Raw genomic sequence first — 22,997 nt, forward strand, 5'->3', positions numbered from 1 at the left:
AGAGCTGAATAGAGAAGATAGAACCATGGAGGAGTCTGAGAAAGCATCCAAATCTTTAAAGCATAAAAACAGGAAAATGTGGTTCCCAGCTATCAGAGGCAGGAAATGTTTTAAGGGTGGGTCAACAGTGTATGATGCTGAAAGATTGAAATTTATTAAGAGACTTTTTCTCCCCTCACTAAAGAGTACTTATTTATTCAAATGGCCAGCATGTGGGTTGTAGTTGCTCCACCCAGAGCCCTTTACTTGTGGGACTACTCATCCCCTACCTGCTGAGACAGCTAATAATTCCTCATAGCTGCTCTCTTCTCTAGATAACTATCCCTAACCTAATGGGAGCCTTTTGATTAGCAAGCAGACCTCTCACCTACCCCTACCCTCAAAGCCCCAGCCAATGACTGATCTTTGTCTCAAGGTGGGACTAATTCTGTGGTACAGTTCATACTCCAGAGCTCTCTGGAGGATTAGGTTGAAGTCAGTTTCCAACTGAGATCACTTTCTTGTTAGTTCCTCAGCCTATCCTGCCTCTGTAATTCCCTCAATAAATCACTTGAACATGAATCCCTATCTCAGACTTAGCTAGGGAAACTGACTAGGACAGCTAGTAAATGTTATCTTTTTCTGAAGTTACATTATTATCATTATTATATAGAAAAAGTGCATTGGTCTCAATTAGACTTGTCTTGAGAAATATTCAGTATTCAAAAGAGAAGGAATGGAGATGAAACAAATTATTCTCAAGTTAATAAACAGTTCCATGTCTCTTATAACTATTGCTTTTGAAGAGAAGGATGTGTGAAATTTGCCTCATTTAATAATGAAATTCAGGAAGAAATAAACTTATTTATAGCATAAAACATTGTTTATATTGACATCTTCCCCAAATTTAGTTTTATTAAGATGCTCTATTAAAGGAGATGTTGTCATTGTTGTTAAGTGTTTCCGAGTCAGTTCCAACTCATAGAGACCCAGTACAGGATTTCCAAGGAGGAACTGGTTGGTTTGAATCACTGACCTTTCAGGTAGCTGGCCAGAGCTTTTCCTATAGCACCACACAAGGGCTCCTAAAGGAGAGAAGATACATTAAATATAACTTAGAGAAAAGGTTCTGAATTCCCTGGTGGTGCCCAAAAGACTTTAGGAAAGAAGAAACATTTGAAATAGGCCTTGTGGATGAATTAAGATCTGAAAGATGAAGCTGGAGGAAATTCAGAAGTGTACATGGAAATGGAGTCATAGGTAAAGGTAAACACAGGTCTAGTAAGAAAACAGGAAGTGGTCCAGGTTGTCGGAGACTAATGCATAGAAGGGGAACCCTGGCAGTGTGGTGGGTTACACACAGGGCTATTAACTGCAGAACTGGCCGTTTAAATCCACCAGCCATTCTGTAAGAGGAAAATGAGGCTTTCTGCTCCCATAGAGTTTTACAGCCTTGGAAATGGCTAGACTGGGTCACTATGAGTTGAAACTGACTTGATGGTGCACACAAAAAAACAGCAAAAAATGGGGAATAGAGGAGAAGAGATATGTAAATACTGGAGACATTCAGTCATGTTTCTGGAAGAAGCAAGTGGTGGTCAGGTTGTGGAAGAAATCACAATGTTATTCTGAAGCAACTAAGCATAGAAGACATTTTGAGAACAGTAGCGGACCCATGAAATTTAAAGAACTAGATCGTGTCTATCTTCCACTACCAACTGCTCAGAAGACAAAACTCAAAGTTATAGTTTGAGGAGACTGGAGGAACCCAAGACTGTGGCCCTCAGTCACTCTTAGGGCTAGAACAGAACTCAGCCTTATGACCCATTTTTTAGTCAAGAACTAGCTGGGTATATTGTGGGGGCACCAACACTAGTAAGATCTGCTCACCCTGGAATGGTCAATCATTCCGGATCAAATAGGCAACATTTACCTAAGGATAAAGTTCAGAAGGGTCGGGAAAGGAAGTGGAATCCACAGGAAGTCAGCAGGAAAACTGTTGCTGCAAGGAGGGGATTGCAATAAGTGAGCTGAAACAAAGTGCATGAGGGTTGATTGTAAAACTGATGGTCTTTTTTTGTAAACCTTCACTCATTTCACAAGAAAAAGGTTCCATAAAAAGTTAAAATCCACCCCCACACAGAAAAAAGAATAGTAAGGCATCGAGAACACAGCAGATAAAGGAGTGACATCTTAAGATGTTTGATTTTCCAATTGGAATTGGCATGCTCACTGTTAAGTGCCATTGAGTCAGCTCTGACTCACAGTGACCCTGTATAGGATTTTCAAGGAGCAGCTGGTAGGTTTCAACAATCAATCTTGTGATTGGCCATCCAGTGCTTATCCTAAAATGCCACACCAGGACTCCACAAATTGTATGTTGTTGTTAAGTACCATCGAGCTGGCTTTGACTTACAGACACCCTGTACAGATTCCAAGGAGTATCTGGTGTGTTTGAACTCCTGACCTTGTTGCTCACACAAACCTTGTGGCTGAGTAATTGATCCCACAGTGCCATAGCAGGACTCCAGAAATGGTATATTGTTGTTATGTGCTGTCAAGTTAGCGACCTTGTATAGTGTTTCCGAGGAGCAGCTGGTGAGCTTGAACCACCAACCTTGCAGTTGAAATGGCTTTGCAGTCTGGTGCATCAACCCACAGTGCCACACCAGAAATGGTATTTGTTGTTGTTGTTATGTGCCGTGGAGTCGGTTCCGACTCATAGCGACCCTGCACAGGTTTTCCAAGGCTGTAAATCTTTACGGGAACAGACTGCCTCATCTTTCTCCCGCAGAACAGCTGGTAGTTTCAAACTGCTGACCTTGTGGTTTGCAGCCCGATTTGTAACCACTATAAGGCTTATTAATTTCAAGTCAAATATTTCATTGTCCGCCTAATAAAATGGAAAACAAAATGCTGCCCCCCTTCTCAAATCTATCACAATTTTCATATGTAGAACTGATTTAGGAAGTTGCAATACTCAGAAAAGATGAGGGTAATATGAAAAAAAAAAAAAAAAGTAGATCCAATAACAATAATATAGTTCTAGAAAGATATCCAAGTCCCTTGATTCCTGGTGTGGCACTGTAGAATAAGAACTGAACTATTAACTGAAAGGTTGGTGATTCAAACCCAGCAGCTACTCCTTGAAAACGATACAGTTTTGTTCTGAGTAAGAATTGATTCAATGGCACTTAACAACAACATTCAAGTCTCTGGGTGTTATAAACGATTAAGCACTGGTTTAAACCCATCCAGAGGTATATTGAATGTAATTTCTGGTGTTGTGCTTCCAAAATGTTACACCTTTGAAAACCCTATGATGAACAGTTTCGCTTTGCACACATGGCTTGTTTGTACTTTCAGCAATGAACAACAATAACAGAGAGATAGTTGTGATTTTGGAAGCTGAGAAGAAACCCATATTCTTCCCCAAGCTTAAACCCCTCTTTTCGTTAAGTTGCCTAGAAGCCTATGCTTGAGATTTCAGAACTCATGTTCAACTCACTGAACACTCTCGGTTGGAAAATAACACCTGCCTCACTATAAACAGAAAAACTCTTGTGCTTACAAGAGGTTGGCTAATAGGTTTATGTTGTATGTTTAGCATTAAGGTTTTTGACTGAATTGCTCCAGTATTTACTTAAACTACATGGCTTACTTAACATTGAACATGGAATTTGGACTAAAGTTTTCTCCCTTTAATTTTCCTTGCTGACAGGAACACCCAGTGGTGCTGACAAAATTTGTTGAGGGTGCTCGGGAAGTAGAGATGGATGCTGTTGGAAAAGATGGACGGGTAAGTGCTTATCCTCATCTCCCCTAGCTTACCTTCTCACCCGGTATTTCTTTCTTAGTAACTTAGATCCAATAGATCTGTTTTGGAAGAAGTGCAGCCAGAGTGCTCCTTGGAGGCCAGGACGGCTAAACTTCGTCTCTTACACTTTGGACATATTGTCCAGAGGAAACAGTCGCTGGAGAAGGATGTCATGCTGGGTAAGGTGGAGGGTCAGAGAAAAAGAGGAAGACCCCTAACGAGATGGATTGGCCAGGTGGCATCATTGATGGACTCAAGTGTGGCAGTGGTAGTGAGGTTGGCCCAGGATTGGACATTGTTTCGTTCTGCTGTGCATGGGGTCGCTATGAGTCGGTTCCGACTCGAAGGCCCCTACAACAACAACAACAACTTAGAAATGTAACACAGGTTAGGAGTCAGAATTTCTCTAAACCAGGCTCTAATCACAATGGATAAGATGCTCAGTCAATATATGTTGTTGTTGTTATGTGCCATCGAGTCGGTTCCGACCCATAGCGACCCTGTACAGGGTTTCCGAGGGTGTAAATCTTTACGGGAGTAGAAAGCCTCATCTTTCTCCCGCGGAGCACCTGGTAGTTTCGAACCGCTGACCTTAAGGTTCGCAGCCCGATTCGTAACCACTACGCTACCAGAGCTCAGTCAATATATAAATATAAATAATTTACTAACAATTCTGTTAATGTGAATCACATTTCCTGTGTTTCATACTATTAGACCTTGTCTTTAATGATACGCAAAATTAATTATCATCCTGTACTCATAATTCTTTTTGAACAGATTTTCTCCTCATTTTCTTTTGTCTGTGATTTCCCTTTTATGTTTCAATGGGTATTATGAAAACATCTAGTACTTTTCCTTCTGAAGTTTCTAATTGAATCTGTTTTTCTTCTCTCTTGATTTCCCACCCTCCTTTTTTATGGGGTTAATAAAAGCAAAACCAAACAGTAGGGTAGAAAAGGATAATAAAATTGACTTAACACATCACATCTTGTATTAGTACAGTGAATGCCTCTAACTTCAGGGAGAAATGGAAATGTGAAGGATGTTTTTCTTTAGTTTGCTATGTCTGTTAAAAAGGCATGCATTTGTGATTTATCTTGAAATATTGAAAGTTATGTTTTAGGAAGTCAGTAAGTCCTTGTTGTTTTATCTGCTTTAAAGAAAAATAAAGTTATCCTTCATCTTCTAGTTTGTAAGAACTTCAAAACACTACTGAAAGTGTCAAAAAACATTTTTTTTGGGGGGGTCTTCCAATTTAGCAGTTCAAAGTACCTTTTTTTGGTGTGTGTGTATTAATAGTGTCTTATTACCACAGAATCATCTTATTCTTGAATTGAAGCCCCCTTAGAGATTATGTATTCCAACCCTCTCCCCTAATGCCCCAACACTAACTGCAAGAATTTTCTTCACATTTCTGGGTCTTCTGTTTTCTCTTGAAATGGAACACAAAAAGTTGTAAGTGTGTTATGTTTTTGGACATCTTGGGTATTTCTTATCTTGAATTAAGGTCTGATTTCCTCAAATACTCGTCTCCTGAACTTTGGGCCTCCAGAGTTGCAGAGGATAAATGCAATCCCTCTTCTTTTACAATATTTTAAATATTTGAAGACTGAGATCTAGAAGAAGAATGTGATCATACATACGCAGAAGTGGAGAATTTAAGACTGGCCTAGAGACATTCCTATTTTTTCAGACCCATGCTGCCAAAATAAAACTGGTCTGTCGGCCTGACTTGGATCCAGGTTGCCAGGATATGTCCTTGCACTGAGCTGCTCTCAGTCGCCAGCCGTATCATCCTGGACTACCTCTTGAAGAAATGTTTCCATATTATTCACTGAGTTTTTAAACTGTCACACTTCAAGAATATGTCAATTTCTCCAGAACTCATTGGATAATTGCATTCCCCTTTCTGGACATTATACATGCTTCTTCTCAAAAAAATTGAGCTTTTATGTGTGGCACCGTAGGATGAGCACTGGATAACAAGGTCAGTTTCAACTGCAAGGCTGGTGGTTCAAACTCACCAGCCACTCCTTGGAAACCCTATACAGGATTGCTATGAGTTGGAACCAACTCCGTAGCACTTAACAACAACAATAATGCCATTCATACCAAAGAATTCTATATGTTTTCTTTTATACTTATAAACATTCTATGAAATAGCACTAGTCTCATCTTATTATTGTTGTTAAGTGTCATTGAGTCATTTTGTGACTCATAACAATCCTGTGCAGTGTTTCCAAAGAGCAGTTGGTAGGTTTGAACTACATACCTTGTGGATAAGCAGTCCAGTGCTTATCCTACAGTGTCACACCAGACTCATCTCACTAAAAACAAAGTCTAAGTAGGTAAAGTACCTTGCCCAGGTCACAGCACTCAAATGTCACCGTGGTCTAAGCTATTTTTAAATCTGATAAGGAGGTCTTCTATGTAGTTTATCTTTTACAGCCACCTACCTGATTATTCTCTCATTCTCAGCATTTTGTGCTTGCCAAATGCAAATATTCAATTGATATTTGGGTTATAATGATTGAGGTCATAGATTTTAGAACCTGGCAGATAAGGGTTCAAAGTCTGCATTCAGCCACATACAAGTCACATGAATTTGTGTTATTTATCCTCATATTACTTAGTTGCCTTAACTGTAAAATAAAACAAAAGTGTATTGTTCCCCAAAAATTAAAATTTAAATTCTTCAAATTATAATTTAATCATCTCTGGATCAGATCCTCAAGTTTTCTTTCAAGTTTGTTTAGCTAGCTATATATTGACCTCTTTCATACTCTTTTGTATTCTAATGTCAAAAATTTAACCAGGAAGGAAAAGATAAACATATCCCCCACTGCCTTCCAAATGTATGCGGTGGCGGTTATGTGCCATGGAGTCGGTTCCAGCTCATAATAATCCTGCATAGGGTTTCTGAGGCTGTAAATCTTTACAGGGGCAGAAAGCCTCATCTTTATCCCAAGGAAGGGCTGGTGGTTTCAAATTGCTGACCTTGAGTTTAGCAGCCTGACTTGTAACCACTGATTGATTCCCATACCCATCAGTTGAAGCAGGAGACAAGTCCTCATCTACTCCCCATTCCCCCGGGAGTCAATCCATCATGGCACAGGGTGTCTTCTAGGTCTGTATGCAGTGCTTTCTCCTCTTCTCATTCAGGGTTTATGTTCAATGCTCAAGGCATATGTCAGAATCAAAAGGATGGGCAACATAATAACTTTGTGGAAGTAAGTGTCTAACAATTCTTTCTAAAATCTTCTTCTGGCCAGGTTATCTCTCATGCCATCTCTGAACATGTGGAAGATGCAGGAGTCCACTCAGGAGATGCTACTCTGATGTTACCCACACAAACCATCAGCCAAGGAGCCATTGAAAAGGTCATCACTTTTAAACATAAGTGGGAGAGGGGAAAAAAGCAAATAATAATAAACACATAAAAATAAAACAAAGAAATACCCAAAATCACCAATGTAGGATATGCCTTAAGTCAATCAAGTACAAAATTTCCTTGGTCTGAGTATTTTAAAGAAAACAATTTCTTTCACTGCCTGTTAAATCTTGTTTGGTTGCATGTTAGTGTAGTATTCTGGACCTTCCACATGCCTCAGAATTCACCTGAAGAGCTTATTAAAATACAGATTTCTGAGCTCTATCTCCAGTTTCTGAATCTATAGTTCTAAGAAGTAAGGGTGGTGGTGGTGGGCAGAATTTACATTATATCAAGCCCCAGGTGACAATATTGCTGTGGATCACAGAACTACAATGTAAGAACTACTGGTTCATGTGATTCTAATGTTTGAGACACATTTATAGGTTGTTGTTGCTAAGTGCTGTTGAGTGGGTTCTGACTCATAGCGACCCTGTATATGGTTTCTGAGGAACAGCTGATGAGTTTGAACTGTCAACCTTGTGGTTCAAACCAACCTTGCAGTTCAGTTCATTATCCCACAGCACCACACCAGAACTCCTTCCACATATAGGTAGCTGTTGTTATGTGCTGTGGAGTTGGTTGCAACTCATAGCGATCCTGCATAGCGTTTCTGAGGCTGTAAATCTTTACGGGAGTAGAAAGCCTCGTCTTTCTCCCACAGAACAGCTGGTAGCTTAGAACTGCTGACCATGAGATTAGCAGTCTGATTCGTAACCACTATGTAGCAGTCACTAAGAGATCTTTTCAAAACTTGATGTTGATTGTCCATTTCTGCCTCTACCTCAACTAGCACTTTCTGATCTCTTTCTATGTCTCTTTGAGAATCACTGCTTTAAAGGCAATTCCCAGTAAAGATAACTCTGCCTTAATACTCACTATGCAATGCTAGGTGGTGTCTACTTAGCGACTCTCATCTGAAATATCTCAGTGGAAATTCCTTGAGGTTTTTGGTGCGTTACAGCATGCCTGTCTTTTTTTAAGTGAGCTTTTCCAGTGATATTGCCGTGAGAATCCATGCAGACCTGTCTATCTGGCCCTAGACTGGCTGGATTCTGAAGGTCTTATTTTGTTCTATAACATGGATGTAGCAGGATGTTTTATAATACCAGCAGTATGAAAGAACAACATCCCTAGTTTTAAATGTGTTTCAGTTTCTCATGTCAGGGAAAATGACCTTAAGAACTCAGACTTTTTTTTCAAATCTCTCAGAGCTCAATGTGCCACAGACTCCATTTCCTTTTAGAACCATTAATTTACTCAGCCAGTCTTGTCAGGGCAATGCATGAGGAGTTCTGGCTTCTCTTAATTAGTGCCCCCTCTGGGCATGGGTACCTTCTGTCCCTAGTGAGTATAGGGAATTCTATATGTGACATGCAGGGCCTCTCTGCAGGGAACACTGTTTCCTTCTGACCATAATGCCTACCCTTGTAGAGTCCAGGTAAAGAGAAAAGTAACATAAAAGAAATCTCTCTGGTCTCTTTGTAATTCCATGCAATTTCAGGGCCTGAACCTCTCAGCAGGTAAGTCATTGGAATGATAGAGTTCAGGCTGTAGTTTCTGGTACTGAAGCAACTAGACTGAAAGGATTCTATTTAGCCCTCAAAGTAAAATCAGAAGATATCATTGTAGCATGATAGGGATTTGGCAGAGAGCTAATCCTGCAAAGCTTATCTCTTCTTTTCCCTGCTATCTTGTTGTGAATATTTAGCGCATATTATTATCTTGTTAATAGGAGGCTAGTAATGGAGTAGAGAAAAATTATTAGTGGAGATGTAGCTCTTTTAAAGGGAGATTAAAGAAATCTGAATTTAAGAAACTATTTTCCTCTCTTGCTCTAGGTGAAGGATGCTACTCGAAAGATCGCCAAGGCTTTTGCCATCTCTGGACCGTTCAATGTTCAATTTCTTGTCAAAGGAAATGATGTCTTGGTAAGCAATGCCAAGGTGTTTGAGAGGACACAGCTGCTGTGTTAGGTCATGTTGGTTTGTGTCCCTCTGGTAATCTCCGTTTCTTTGAACACCAGACCAAGTGCAACTGAGATGTCTGCAGCTGCTCGTGTCTGAGTGTGGGACGTAGCACAGCATAGAATGCCTGCCTTGTTTGAAGGCAGATGCTCTTTGAGCCACTGATGTGTCAGTCACAACTTTGTAAAGGTCTGAAACCTGGAAAGAAGGTCACTGTACGTCATCTCTAGCATATAGATGATACAGTAAATACCATAAAGTAATGTGAGCATTCAGAATAGTCATAAGGTATATGCATTGGAGTTTTACTTTACTCTTTTTCTTGCAAATAGTGCTGTTTTGAATACCACATGTCAAAAATAATCACATTGAGTGAGCTAGGTGGTTGTTGTTGTTGCAAGTGCTATCGAGTCAGTTTCGACTCATAGCGACCCTGTATAGGGTTTGCTGTAGTTGTTGTTGTTCAGTGTCATTGAATCAGTTCCAATGCATAGTGACTCTGTTTCTGAGGAGTGGCTGGTGAGTTTGAAATGCTGACCTTGCTGTTGTAACCAAACCTGAGGTCGAGTGCTTATTCTATGACGTCACACAAGAACTTCATTGTATAGGGTTTGTTGTTAAGTACCATTGAGTTGTTTTTGACTAATAGTGACCCTGTATAAGATTTCTGAGGAGCGGCTGGTGAGCTTGAACCACCAACATTGCAGTTTGAACCAACCTTGCAGTCCAGCACATGAATGAATCCACAGCACCCCACCAGGTTGTATAGGGTTTAATAATTAATTTATGCTCGTAATTTAACCAAGGAGAAATCAATACTTATTCAGAACCTTCCATGCAAAGATGCAAAAGGAAGAGTTCCCGGTTTCAAAAATCTTGAGATTTAGTGAGAACTTGGAACAAGATTAGTTTCAGATTACAATAACGTAAGTCAAATGTAATAGCTAGCATAAACAAAACAATGAAATAGTATTGGAGTCATGGAATAGGGAGAAACATTTACTAGTGTTTGTGTATGTTCATGAGCATGTATATGAATGTTGGTGCATGGATCATGAAAGACTTTAAGGAGGATTTTATATTGTGAGCTGGACCTTAAGGATTGACATTTTCATAAGTATAGGGATATAAAAAGAACATGACATGTAGATAGAACCTCATCTTCAGATCTTAGCATGTCTTAGAAAACAGTGACTAATTCAGCTTAGTGATATTGTTCTTCTAGGGAAAAAATGGAAGGTAACCTTGAAAAGGAATATTAGGACCACAAAAGTGATATAAAGTAAGACTTGAGAGGTTGACTGAGGTAAGAAGATAGACTTTAAGAAAAGTTAAGGATCAGAGTTTAATATGATGGCCGTTGGAAATCAAATGTAGGCGCTGTAGTATTGTTTGTTCTTAAGCGCCATTGAATGAGTTTCAACTTATAGAAACCCTATATAGGGGTTCCAAAGAACAGCTGGTGGGTTTGAACAGGCAGATTTTGAGTTAGTAGTTCAGTGCTTATTCTACTGCATCACACCAGGACTCCAGGCTTTGTAGTAGGGATGTGGAAACAGTAGGAGTCTGGAATTACATCTCTGAGTTCTGCATACAATAAATCTGTCATCAGTGGGTGGGAATGGATTTGGGAAGAGAAGATGGATGAAAATTTAGAGATACAGGAAGGAAACGAATTTTTAAAAGTTGAAGCGATGGGATAAAAGGAAGAGAAGATGAGCAAAATGTGGACTGTCTCCAATTAATAACAGCTGGAGACCAGATGGTGGAGAGAATATTAAAATCATCATCATTGGTTCTCACCATCCTCTTTCCTTTTGAAATTTTTTATCTCTTCAGGTAATAGAGTGCAACTTGAGAGCTTCCCGATCCTTCCCCTTTGTGTCCAAGACACTTGGAGTAGACTTCATTGATGTGGCCACCAAGGTGATGATTGGTGAAAATATTGATGAGAAACCTCTTCCAACACTGGAACATCCCATCATTCCTGCTGACTACGTTGCAATTAAGGTAACACTTCCAGATTTCTATTAATTGTTTTGTGATTGTCAAGGAAATTAAAGGACAAATATGCCATCAAAATAAATCTCAGTCATATTTTAGCCTTCTTACAAAAGCTCTGGACTGGAGATTTCTGATGATTCCTTTCAGTAACTCACTGTGGTTGTACTATAAGCAAATTTGAATTGCATAAATTTGAAATAATATGTAAAACTATTAATGAAGTACTATGTTATGCACAAAATGTAAATGATGATGCATTTCTAAAGTTAAAATATAACTAATCTAGAATTGTATATCTTGAAAGCTGGCTAGCTGAGTGAACTATATGCTATGTTTATGTAATTGGTGCATGAAGGAGTCAGTTTAGTTTGTTAGGCATTCTTTGTTAGGATAAGGCTAGAATTATACCACTTTTGAATTGTGCCAAGTTTTTAAGAACGTATGACTCTCCTAAAAGTGATCACCCCGTGGTGTTGGGTGAATTCTTATCGCCCTTCAGTTAGTCCCTATTTCCTGCAGTGGCACAATTTTTCGACTTGAAAACCTAAGATAGCACTTGCAGTTCACAGTAGAAGTTTGAGGGTCTTGGAACTGGTGACACTTTTCAGAAGAGTGATCAGGAATATATATCATTCCTTTATTGACTCTCAATCCTTTTTACAAAAATAATGATAATGCAATTGTGTTCCTCTAGCTGCCTCAGTACGCCTGTTGTTGATAAGTGTCATCGAGTCAAGTCTGACTCAGAGTTACCCTGAATAGGGTTTCTGAGTCTGTACATCTTGGTGGGAGCAGAAAACCTCATCTTTCTACTACAGAGTGACTAGTGGGCTCGAATGGCAGACCTTGTAGTCAGTCACCCAATGCTTATCATATGGACCCACCACATTCCTATCAGTATACCTACATAAAAATTGTTTATAAATATGACCTTCAACTACTTCACTGGACAGACATGAAGTAGAATGAAATATTATATGAGTATATTTGAAATTTTTATATGAAGGACTCAATGTTTGTGTGACATTGATGTATACTGGATGACTTCAAAACGTTTCTATTGCTATATGTATTAGTAGCCTCACCTGTAATTGTATTGCACCTGAACCCCTGAGTTCTAACTTTTATTATAATATATATAAGTTAACACTATAAATGATAAAGTATTTATATATACTGTTTCAGTTAATCATTTAGGATACCTTTGATTACCTATAATGCATTGGAATGGGATGGACATTTTATTGGGTGTGGTGGCATTTATTTCAGAAGACTATGGCAAAACATGGTTTTTTGACAGGCTTTCCATGAGAATGCTGTTGTTGTTGTTAGGTGCCATCAGCTCAGTACTGACTCATAGCGATGTTATGCACAGCAGAACAAATCACTGCCCCATCCTGGGCCAGTCTCACTACTGTTGCCATGCTTGAGTCCATCGATGCTGCCACTTGTCCAAACCATCTCGTTGGGGGTCTTCCTCTCTTCCTCTGTCCCTTCACCTTACCAAACATGATATTCTTCTCCAGCAAATGGTCCCTCCTGACAATATGTCCGAAGTATGAGAGATGAAATTTGGCCATCTTGGTCTCCAAGGAGCACTTTGGCTGCACTTCTTACAGAACAGATCTGTTGGTTCTTTTGGCAGCCCATGGCACTTTCAGTATTCTCCTCCAACACCAAAACTCAAAAGCATCAATTCTTCTACTCCTCTGTCAGTTTGTCATACGGTGATGACTTGTGAGTTGCTGTGATTCTGAACCTATGTCACCAGTATTTTAAATACACCCATGGTGGACAGGTTTCAGATGAGCTTCCAGATGAACACAGACTAGGAAGAAGGAGTGACGAACTACTTCTGAATAATTTAGTCACTGAAAACCTTATGAATAGCAGAGAAACACTGTCAGATATAGTGCAGGAAAATGAGCCCCTCAGGTTGGAAGGCACTCAAAATACAACTAGGTTAGAGCTGCCTCCTCAGAGTAAACTGTGATGATGTGAATGGATTAAAGCCCGTGGGACCTTCATTTGCTGATGGGGCACAACTCAAAATGAAGAGAAACAGCTGTAAACATCCATTGAAAATCAGAACATGGAATGTACAGAATATGAATCTGGGAAAACTGGAAGTTGTCAAAAATGAAATGGAATGCATAAAGATCGATATCTTAGGCATTAGTGAGCTGAAATGGACTGGTATTGGCCATTTTGAATCTTCAATGGGAATATACATAGGATTTTTTGCTTGTTTGAGACCAACAAGTAGTAGACTTTGAAAAACACTTTCATACTTGAGAGACTACATATGAATTTTTAAATCCATGTTTCTTTGTCTAAATACACAGAAATCTATGATGCTATTTCTCTTTATATATTTATATATGTAATATATGCATATACGTGTGTGAAATAGCTTCTGAGTGAAAACAATATTGATAGATATACATTTTGCAAAATACACTATTTTCACCTTCTTTAGTTATAATTGTATATAGATCTAGTCGTTTTTGTTAAATTACTTATTTCTAGCAAATCCTATTATAACTTTAGTGAGGTTTGTGCAACTGACAGATGGGGTTATAGTGTAGTTGGGGTATAAACATACATAATAACTTGCCCAAGATGGGGCAGTCAAATGATCCCAAGCCAGAATCTGCATGCTAATTTGGAAGGAGGCCAGAAACAAATCAGGAATAGTCTAGGCTAGATACATGGATGTCTACAAGAAGTGGAATGTTAGTTGTTTGTGAATTGCACTAATATATTAAATAAAAAGGAAGCATCTTATGTTCCAGTTCATAGGAAAGTTCTTGGCAAAGGTGTTTCCAAGCAGAATGTTTTTGTACATTTTTTAAGGGGTGTCAACAACAGTTTAATGTCTGAAAATTCATTTCTGGCAAAGTGGTTTGTTGCAAATTCAGATAATCTGAACAAAAAGAGGAATATTTCAAAGCCTACCATGAAAAAAACAACATGTTTGAACTGCGTGTTTTGGAAGACCAGTGCCCAATGGACTTTGTTTGAAATCACTCCAGCAAGAATATGTGTAGTCCAGATTAGAAACACTGGCTGAGACTGCTCACAGGGGCCCTATTTACAGAAATAATTTGTGATTATTTAACCCAAAGTTTTGGCTAAGAACTCAAGAAATTCTTGGAACAGCATTTTAAAGCTTTTTTTTTTTTTTTTTTTTTTTTAAAAGCCAGATGCTTGGACCAAAGAGATTTTTTACCTGTCTGCCATTGACTAAATGAATCCTGTGAGAGATGATTCACTAAGTATTTTCATTCACTTGTATTCCTTTTATATCTTTGTCTCACATAATTTTCCTCTCCTTTATTTTTGACAGGCTCCAATGTTTTCCTGGCCCCGATTGAGGGATGCTGACCCTATTCTACGATGTGAGATGGCTTCCACTGGAGAGGTAAATAGTTAATGATCCATGAACTCTTTCATTAAATCTACTGTAAGGTATATGGATTTGTTATCTGAATTATCCAAAGTAAGTAAATAAGTAGTAGGGACAGCATGGACCTCTTTTGCCATCAGAGTAAATCTCAAAGGTCTTAAGAATTTTGAACTAAAAAAAAAAAATCAACAAAAAAAACTTTTGTTTTTTGGACCAGTGTCTGTTTTCTCACTTACTTATGTTTCAACCTATAAATACAATACATGTGTTCACAATTCATTTATATATTACACATTGACAAAAATCTTGGAAATATTTCTCTAGACATCTAAGTAAATTTCTTTTGGGTCTCTGCTTTTATGCTAGGGTTTTCTGGTCTGTTTACATCAACCTCCTTTCCCTCTCTTTTCTCACCATTTTGCTACCATGAGATTAGATTTTTGAATTATTACTAGCAATATGTAGATGGATAGTATTAGAAAGATCCTGATCTAAATGCTGTGGAATCTGCAGATACATACAAAATCCCAGGACTACTTTCAAAGTAACTTTAACCTCCTGGGGATTTTCTAAAATATATATAACATGATTGGCCACTGGATGTCCTTCTTCTCTTGTTTTGGAATTCTGTCTGATGAAACCAAATCAAACCAAGCCAAAAGGAAAACTAAACCCACTTCCTAAGAGTGGATTCGAACTCACCCAGCCCTATAGGATACAGTAGTACTGCTCTATAAGGTAACCATGGCTGTCATCTTTAGAGACGTAGACTGCCTCATCTTTCTTCCATGGAGCAGTTGGTGGCTTTGAACTGACAACCTTTCAGTTAGTAGTCGAGCACTTAACTACTGTCAGCTGAAGGTTTCTTTAGGAATGTGAAAAATGTTCCTTGTAGAAACCTGTCAGATTCTGAAGCATTCTCTGCATGTCAGTGTCAGAACATTTTATGAATCACCTAGCCCTTGACAGACTTCCTAGATACAACCTTTAGATTCCCATCAGTGCACATTGGAATGGCAACATTAAACTCTGAGGCATCAGAGTTTCCTCTTGGTATTAAAGAAAACCTGCAAAGGGAAAATACTTAATTGAAACAAATACATGCTATTTTCTATGGTTGCCTAGTTACAAGCAAGCTCTGTGATGAGAAGTCAAGTGAGACAGGACAGCGAGCAGTAAGAAACAAATGGCTAACCTTTTGTATTTGGACTGATAATCTGCTTCTCTTAGCGTCTTGCTGATTCGCTTAATAAAATATGAGGGGGCTTCAAAAACTTCATGGAAAAATGAAATAAAATAATCAGAAATAATTCCACAATTTTTTTGAAGTCCCTTTGTAGGTGAGAAAATCTAAGTACATCACTATTGCTATCTGCTTTAAGGAGGTCCTCTTCAAATTCATCTTGATCCTGTGTCTGCGACAATTGCAGGGCTGTTTTCTGTCAGTAGAGAGTTGAGAGCAGGAGAGATCTTTGCTGTTTTTTTCTAACATGGCAAATTTATTTTCAGTGCTCATGCACATTCTGATTGCTGATGTATATTATTAGAGTTGTTGACATATGAAAATATGAAAGATTTAGAAATTCACTTCCTGCTTTGTTGTATGTTTCTAAAAGTATAGAGAAGATCACTTATTCTTTTGTTATAAAAAGAGTCATAGTCCCATGTGTGATAAAGTATGATGTTATAAGGTCCATTTTAGAACTGAAATCAGAATAATAATGCCACCTTAATGAAACTCCAATTGTACTTCAGAGTCACTCTCAGTGACCAAAGGGTTTGCTCTGGGATTGACCCAGCTTTCAAATGCAGATAGATGTAATCATTGCTTTGCTTTCCTAGTGATAAGGTGGTGATGATGATCTTAATTTTTAATGGAATATTAGATTATTTTATTTATTTATTTATTTCATAGAAAACTAGTGATATTTCTCGTGTGTTATATTGGTGTTTATGATGGGATTGCCCAGTGTCTCTCAGTAGAATTTTGGGTTCTGTTCACTTTGCTTGACATTAGTCAGTTGGCCAGTATTGACTGAGGAATATGCCTAGTGTGGGGTAAAAAGCAGCCTGTGCCGGTGGTGAACTGAAGGTCATGATTATGAATATTTCCCTTTCACAGTAACAGAGTCATTTGCTTAAAAACTGAATTTTACACCAGTTTTATTTACTATCCTGGTGGATCTGTACCTGTGCCAAATGATAATGCACCTGGCAGAACCTACTCCCATAATTTTCAAATAGAAACCACTTCTGGAGTCAGGGAGACCATCTGATTTGCAGTTGTATTATAGCATAATTGCCCTCAATGAAATTTCTGTATACCCTAGCATTATATACTGTATACCCTAGTATTATGTGATTTGTTTTTTACATATGACTATGGTTTTCATCACTAGTAGCAGGGTATAATGGTTCATTTTATGAGAATGATTTTTCTAAAGTTCCTTTGAGATTTTCATGGAGTTATTGAATTTCTCAGAAGTGTTTCTTATAAACTGAATGAAACGACCCCTAATCAATTGATCAGCAATTATACTTTCCTGCATCTGACCCATGTATTTGTGCACTGCTGTGTAGCATTTGGGACATGTGCTGTTATTTAAACATTAAGTCATATTAACATTTGGTAGCTCACCACATTATGAACCAGAAGCTCTGATTTGTATCCAAAGAACTCACGATAGAATCCAGTTATGCTGTTCCACAGAGGGCTGTTAGATCGAGAAAGAATTGCTTATTCATTCATTATGCTTAATTAAAAACATCAGATACATTTGCCCTGGCCAGACTTTTAATCCCTGGATTCAAATTGCATGGTCTTTGGGCAACACCGATGAGATCTAGGAAAGGAATTCATGGGTAAAGTACTTTCTGTTTATATTTATTTTTGGAGGAAGGAGTTATTGTTGTTGTTAAGTGCCATCAAGTTGGTTCCGACTCCTGGCGAGGAGAAGCTGGTGGGTTTGAATTGCTGACCTTCTGGTTGTCAGCCCAGTGCTGATCTTACAGCGACACAACAGTGGGGAGGGGTAGATACTATTATTTGCTTCATTTTACCTTAATTTTTCATTTATTCCTAAACAGGTGGCATGTTTTGGTGAAGGTATTCATACAGCCTTCCTGAAGGCAATGCTGTCCACAGGGTTTAAGATACCCCAGAAAGGCATTCTGATTGGGATCCAGGTAAGTGACTTGTGGTACATATTGTGGTTGGCTGGATGAAGGGATAATAAATATGGTATAGAAGGGGGTATGTTTTATTTTTTTAGTTCCACTAAAGAAAACAGCAACTCATAGAAAACATGGACATTTGTTCTCTCTGACTTGATTCTTCCTTTCTTCCAATGTAGCAACTATTGTTTGATTTGCAGTGCCACTGAGTTGACTCTGACTCATAGAGAATTTTGTATAGGGTTTTTGAAGCATGACTGGTGGGTTTGAACTGCCAACTCTGCGGTTACCAGTCTGGTGTTAGTCCTACAGCTCCACACCAGGACTCCAGTGTAGCAACTAATACAAAATTAGTACTGACTCAGTCTCCATTTATAAGGTTTCCAAGGAACAGCTGGTGAGTTTGAATTGCCAACTTTGTGGTTCAAACCGACCTTGCAGTCCAGTCCTTTAACCCACAGCATGACACCAGGGTGCCTCAAAAATATTAGGGGTGGGGAGGAAGAAAAAAAAGACAGAAGGAAAATGTCTCCAGTGAATTTAGTCTACATGAAAAGAATTCAGTTTACATGAAAGGAATCTCCCGGTTAAGTTTGCTACGTATTATGGTGTTAATTCCTCCTCTTTAGGTTGTGAATATAAACTTTCCATAACATTTGGTCTCACTTCCACCTCTGTCTCTTGACTTTCCTCCTGTCTGCTCATCCATATTTATAGTAGCCATGATTCTATATATAGTCATGACCTCTAAGTCTATATTCTTGGGATCCTATGTTTCCAGCAATTGGCTTGTTACTTCTGTCTGGACATCTTAAACACAACATGTCTCAGGCTGAAGTCAGACCATCTTCTCTTGATCTCTGCATTTTCTTTTTATCCATTATTTCACTCCTTTACATTCCAGTTTGTGCTAAATGCCAATGATTCAAAATTGGACACAACGTTATTTTAAAAATATTTCTCAACCTGACACTCTATGACTAATTGAAGTTTCCTGAAAGGCAGTGATATTATGATTAGCTATAGTATTAAAAAGTCAGCACATCCCATTATGTACAAGGTTCTTGAAGTTTAATTATTTTGTAAGTCTTCCAGGACAAAGCAGGATGAGATAATTATAAAAGAATACCTTTATAAAATGAAAAGAATGTCATTAATTTATTATTACAAATTGAATATAAATCTTAGGGGAAAATAGTAGCCAGGAGACTTCTAGTATTCCTTGGAATAATAATTATAAGAGCATATAAATTACTGTTTATGAAATGTCCTGAAAAATTATAAGATGCTTCCCAACTGGTAATTCATTTGAGATTAGTAATTCTTGGGTCCTATAAAAACAATTTGTTGTTGTTAAGTGCCTTCGAGTCGGTTCCGACCCATAGCGACCCTGTACAGGGTTTCCGAGGGTGTAAATCTTTACGGGAGTAGAAAGCCTCATCTTTCTCCCGCGGAGCAGCTGGTAGTTTCGAACTGCTGACCTTATGGTTCGCAGCCCGATTCGTAACCACTACGCTACCAGAGTTCCTTGACCCCTGCTGTGCTTTTAATAAGCGCAATCCCTGCATGGTTACATAAAAATCAATACAAATATAATTAAAACAGTTCCAGGTATTCTTAAAGCAGTGGGTGAATATTATAGATACGGTCTCATTAAGGTATCTTAATATCAGCTAATTAGACCCAGGAGACTGGATGAATAGTGGTCCGGGAGAAGTTTCCATAGTAGCTCGGGATTTTACTTCAGAAAGGTACCAGAAGGACGACGGTGAACAGTTAGAGCAGAGGCTAACAAGATGACTTGCAATTGCGAAGCTTAATGGCAATTTAGAGACAAATCACACCATATGAGAGACTCATCACGTTAGCAATGGGTTTTAACTACTATTAAGTCCCAAGTATGAGAGTATTCACCCAACTTCCGTTATGGCTTAAAGTTTAATGTGAGACCTGAGGACATTCAGAGGAGACCATGCCCTTAGTCCTCATCTTCACAACTAATCATAATAGTGCTAACATTTTAAAATACCAGTTTAAGAAGGCAGTCATGTATAAAATTGTACCTTGTTTAGTTCCATGCTTCAGGGGAATGTGAAGCAAAAATTAATTTGATCCCTGTAAAGTATTTGTGTGATTTTGGCACCGGTGAACAGAATTTTGCTTGGCAGGAAGAAAAGGGGTGATGTTTTCTTAAACTCTAAAGAGCAGTGTGGTTCGACCCATTAAAGTTCTGCCTATTGACGTATTCTTTTTTAGAGAAATCAATGTTCCAGCAGCTATAGGAGTTATTACAAAGTACCTCTTTCTTGTACATGGGTGTACTATGTTAGGGATTTTCTAAAAATATTTTTCATTACCAAATAATTTTTTCTGCAACATTTTTTATAAAAATGATATTTAACTTAAGTTGTTGTTGTTAAGGTCCATCGAGTCCGATCCTATATAGGGTTGCCTATGAGCAGCTGGTTGATTTGAACCGCTGACCTTGCAGTTAGCCATCCATACCAAACCCCTTAACCTAAGTAAATGCAATAAAATATTTTCACTTTTTGCAAAATTAACTAACAGGGCTCTAAAGCTCCCAAACCAGATGAGAATCAGTTTTTTAATTACTTTATATGGAAGGCAAGGAATGCTTGCCATCACCAGCAATTAATATATAGATTCTTTATTACTTTACAGAGAACTTTCCTTTTGGTGGCTAAAAAATGCTTATCCTTATTAATAAAGCTGACAAATAGAATATACTAAACACAGAGCTAGTAGCTACAAAAGTTGCTGGACATCTTAGAATGGAACCTAATGTTGTCTCAACTTTTTACCCAAACTTTATAGTAATTGAAGACAAAGTGTTTCATGTTTAATATTTCAGAATATATTGTACTCTTATTAAAATCATTTTATTTCATATGATCCTACTTGGTCAGAAGAATTCATAGAAACTCATTTGAATAAAGAAAGAGTTGAAATGGAGGTCAAATTGTACTATCTATATTACAACTGAGGAGTCTTGGTGTGGCACTGTGGGTTAATGCACTGGACTGCAAAGTCGGTTTGAATGGCAAAGTCAGCTGTTCAAGCTCACCAGCTGCTCATCAGAAACCCAATACAGGGTCACTATGGGTCGGAACTGACTTGGTGGCACATAACAACATAAAGACATATACCAACTGAAAGATCAGTTGTTCAAATCAACTAGTTGCTTTAGGAGAGAAAGATGAGGCAGTGTGCTTCAATAAAGAATTACAGCCTTGGACACTCTATAGGGCAGTTTTTCTCTGCCCTGTGGGTCATTATGATTGGGAATTAATTCAAGAGCATTGTGTTTTTGTATACTAAAGAGGAGTTTGTTGTTAAGTGCTGTTGAGTTGCTTCTGACTCATAGAAACCCTGTATAGGGTTTCCAAAGAGAAGCTGATAGGTTTGAACTCTCCCACTGAATATCATGTTGTTGTTATTGTTAAGTGCCATCAAGTTGACTCCAACCCATAGTGACTCTGTATAGAGTTTCTGAGGAGTGCCGACCTTGCATCTAGCAGTGCAGTGCTTATTCTAAACCACACCAGAACTCCATGATGGGCATCTAATTGTGGGTGGGTTATATAATTAAGTTCTAGGAGAAAAAAAATTCACTTAGATTTCTCTAAACTTTAATTAATAATAGGATGCTATGCAGACCTCAAGGAACCCTAGTGCTTTAGTGTTGGGCTTTGTTGTTATTAAGTGCCATAGAGTTGGTTCCAACCCATAGGGACCATTTATAGGGTCTCCAAGGAGTGGATGGTGGGTTTGAACCTCCGACCTTGCAGTTCAAATTAGCTTTCAATTGAGCGCTTATCCTACAGTGCCACACCAGGACTCCAGTGTTGGGCTACTAACCACAATATTGATCGTTCTAACCAACCAGGCACTCTGTGTGAGAAATATGTGGTAGCCCACTTCCATGAAGATTAAATCCATGGGAGCTTGTGGAGCAGTTGACTCTTTTATAGGAATCAACCTAAAAGCAATGGGTTTGCATTTGGGGATGTAGATTCCCTCTCTGGAAAGCATTGCTAGTCAGAATTATTGGAGCTAATTTGATTCATTATTCCATTGTGTATAAATTGAGAGGATGAGGTCTTTTTTTCTCTTCATCTCTTTATCCTGACCCAGCTGCCTCCTAAGAGGACACGGATTTAATAAAGGTACCTTGCCTCATTAATTTTGCCCAACAGGTTGCAAGGGAAACAGAGAAAGGTGAAGTATAGGTTAAAGGGGCTCTGAGGCAAGAACATTCTCTTTTCTAATTGACAGTAGTTAAATAGGAGTCTTTAAGCAGAATAGACCAGTCACTTCTCAATATTTAGTAATAATTGTGTGTGCATGTGCAGGTTTGAGCATGTGCACTGATCATATAGCAATCTTCCCCTCTTCCCCCCATACCTGTTTATACACGCAGACCCTCTTTTTATTCCTTCCAAAGTTAAATCCAATGGCCAAATTACATGGGAAGCTTGAAATAGTCTTAACAGCATGTTAAGTAGGACTTGGAAAAAATAAGCAAGATTTCTATTTTGCAAAAAGATCCTTGTCAAGCTTTTGCATGCACTGTGTCTCTGCCAAGATTCTTTCTCTATACCCGGGCATAGATCCTGATGTCAGAAAGGCACAATGCAGGTTTATATGGCAACAAAATCATCTTTGACTTTTCTGTAATATTTCCAGCCACCTTTCATCCCATCAGGATTTATTTTTAGTTGCCTTGAGTAGGCAATCTGCCTTGTTTTGAAGTTTTCTGGAACACCCTTTAACAATAAATGATTTACTCTAGAGAGGATCAAGGGCTCTCAGTGTTGTTTCCCCTCTGATTGGGCTATTCAGCGATGCTCCAGTAGTGGTGAGCACCATCCTGCTGTCTGTGCTCCAGCGGGGTTCAGAAACATAAAGCAAGCCTTCTGTTTGAAAAAAGACAACTCCAAGTGGCATGAATAACCTTTTATCTTCAATACAGAACCATTAGGAACAGCCATAGAATTATCAATCTACACGTCCCAAATGCATGATGCAATTCCAACTTGACTTTCTTCTCCTCTGCAGCCAGAAGTTGTATTAATGTGAAAATGATAATTGGAGGGAATATGTATACATACACGCACACACATATGGCATGGTGCTGTGGATTAATGCACTGGACTGCAAAGTCAGTTTGAACTGCAAGGTCAGAGGTTCAAGCTC

At 38.5% G+C, this 22,997-nt stretch overlaps 1 protein-coding gene across 1 annotated transcript in view; it reads left to right on the top strand.

The window, feature by feature from the left end:
- The window catches only part of CPS1 (carbamoyl-phosphate synthase 1, mitochondrial), a 165,038-nt gene that overhangs the window by 131,071 nt on the left and 10,970 nt on the right, over positions 1-22,997 (top strand). The window contains exons 29-34 of the mRNA XM_006872744.1: positions 3,701-3,778; positions 7,069-7,176; positions 9,068-9,157; positions 11,033-11,203; positions 14,547-14,621; positions 17,694-17,792. Coding sequence (XP_006872806.1) covers positions 3,701-3,778; positions 7,069-7,176; positions 9,068-9,157; positions 11,033-11,203; positions 14,547-14,621; positions 17,694-17,792 — 621 coding nt within the window. The remainder of the gene's footprint in view (positions 1-3,700; positions 3,779-7,068; positions 7,177-9,067; positions 9,158-11,032; positions 11,204-14,546; positions 14,622-17,693; positions 17,793-22,997) is intronic.

The sequence above is a fragment of the Chrysochloris asiatica genome, unplaced genomic scaffold (genome assembly GCF_000296735.1).
Source record: "Chrysochloris asiatica unplaced genomic scaffold, ChrAsi1.0 scaffold00212, whole genome shotgun sequence".
Taxonomy (NCBI): Eukaryota; Metazoa; Chordata; class Mammalia; order Afrosoricida; family Chrysochloridae; genus Chrysochloris; species Chrysochloris asiatica.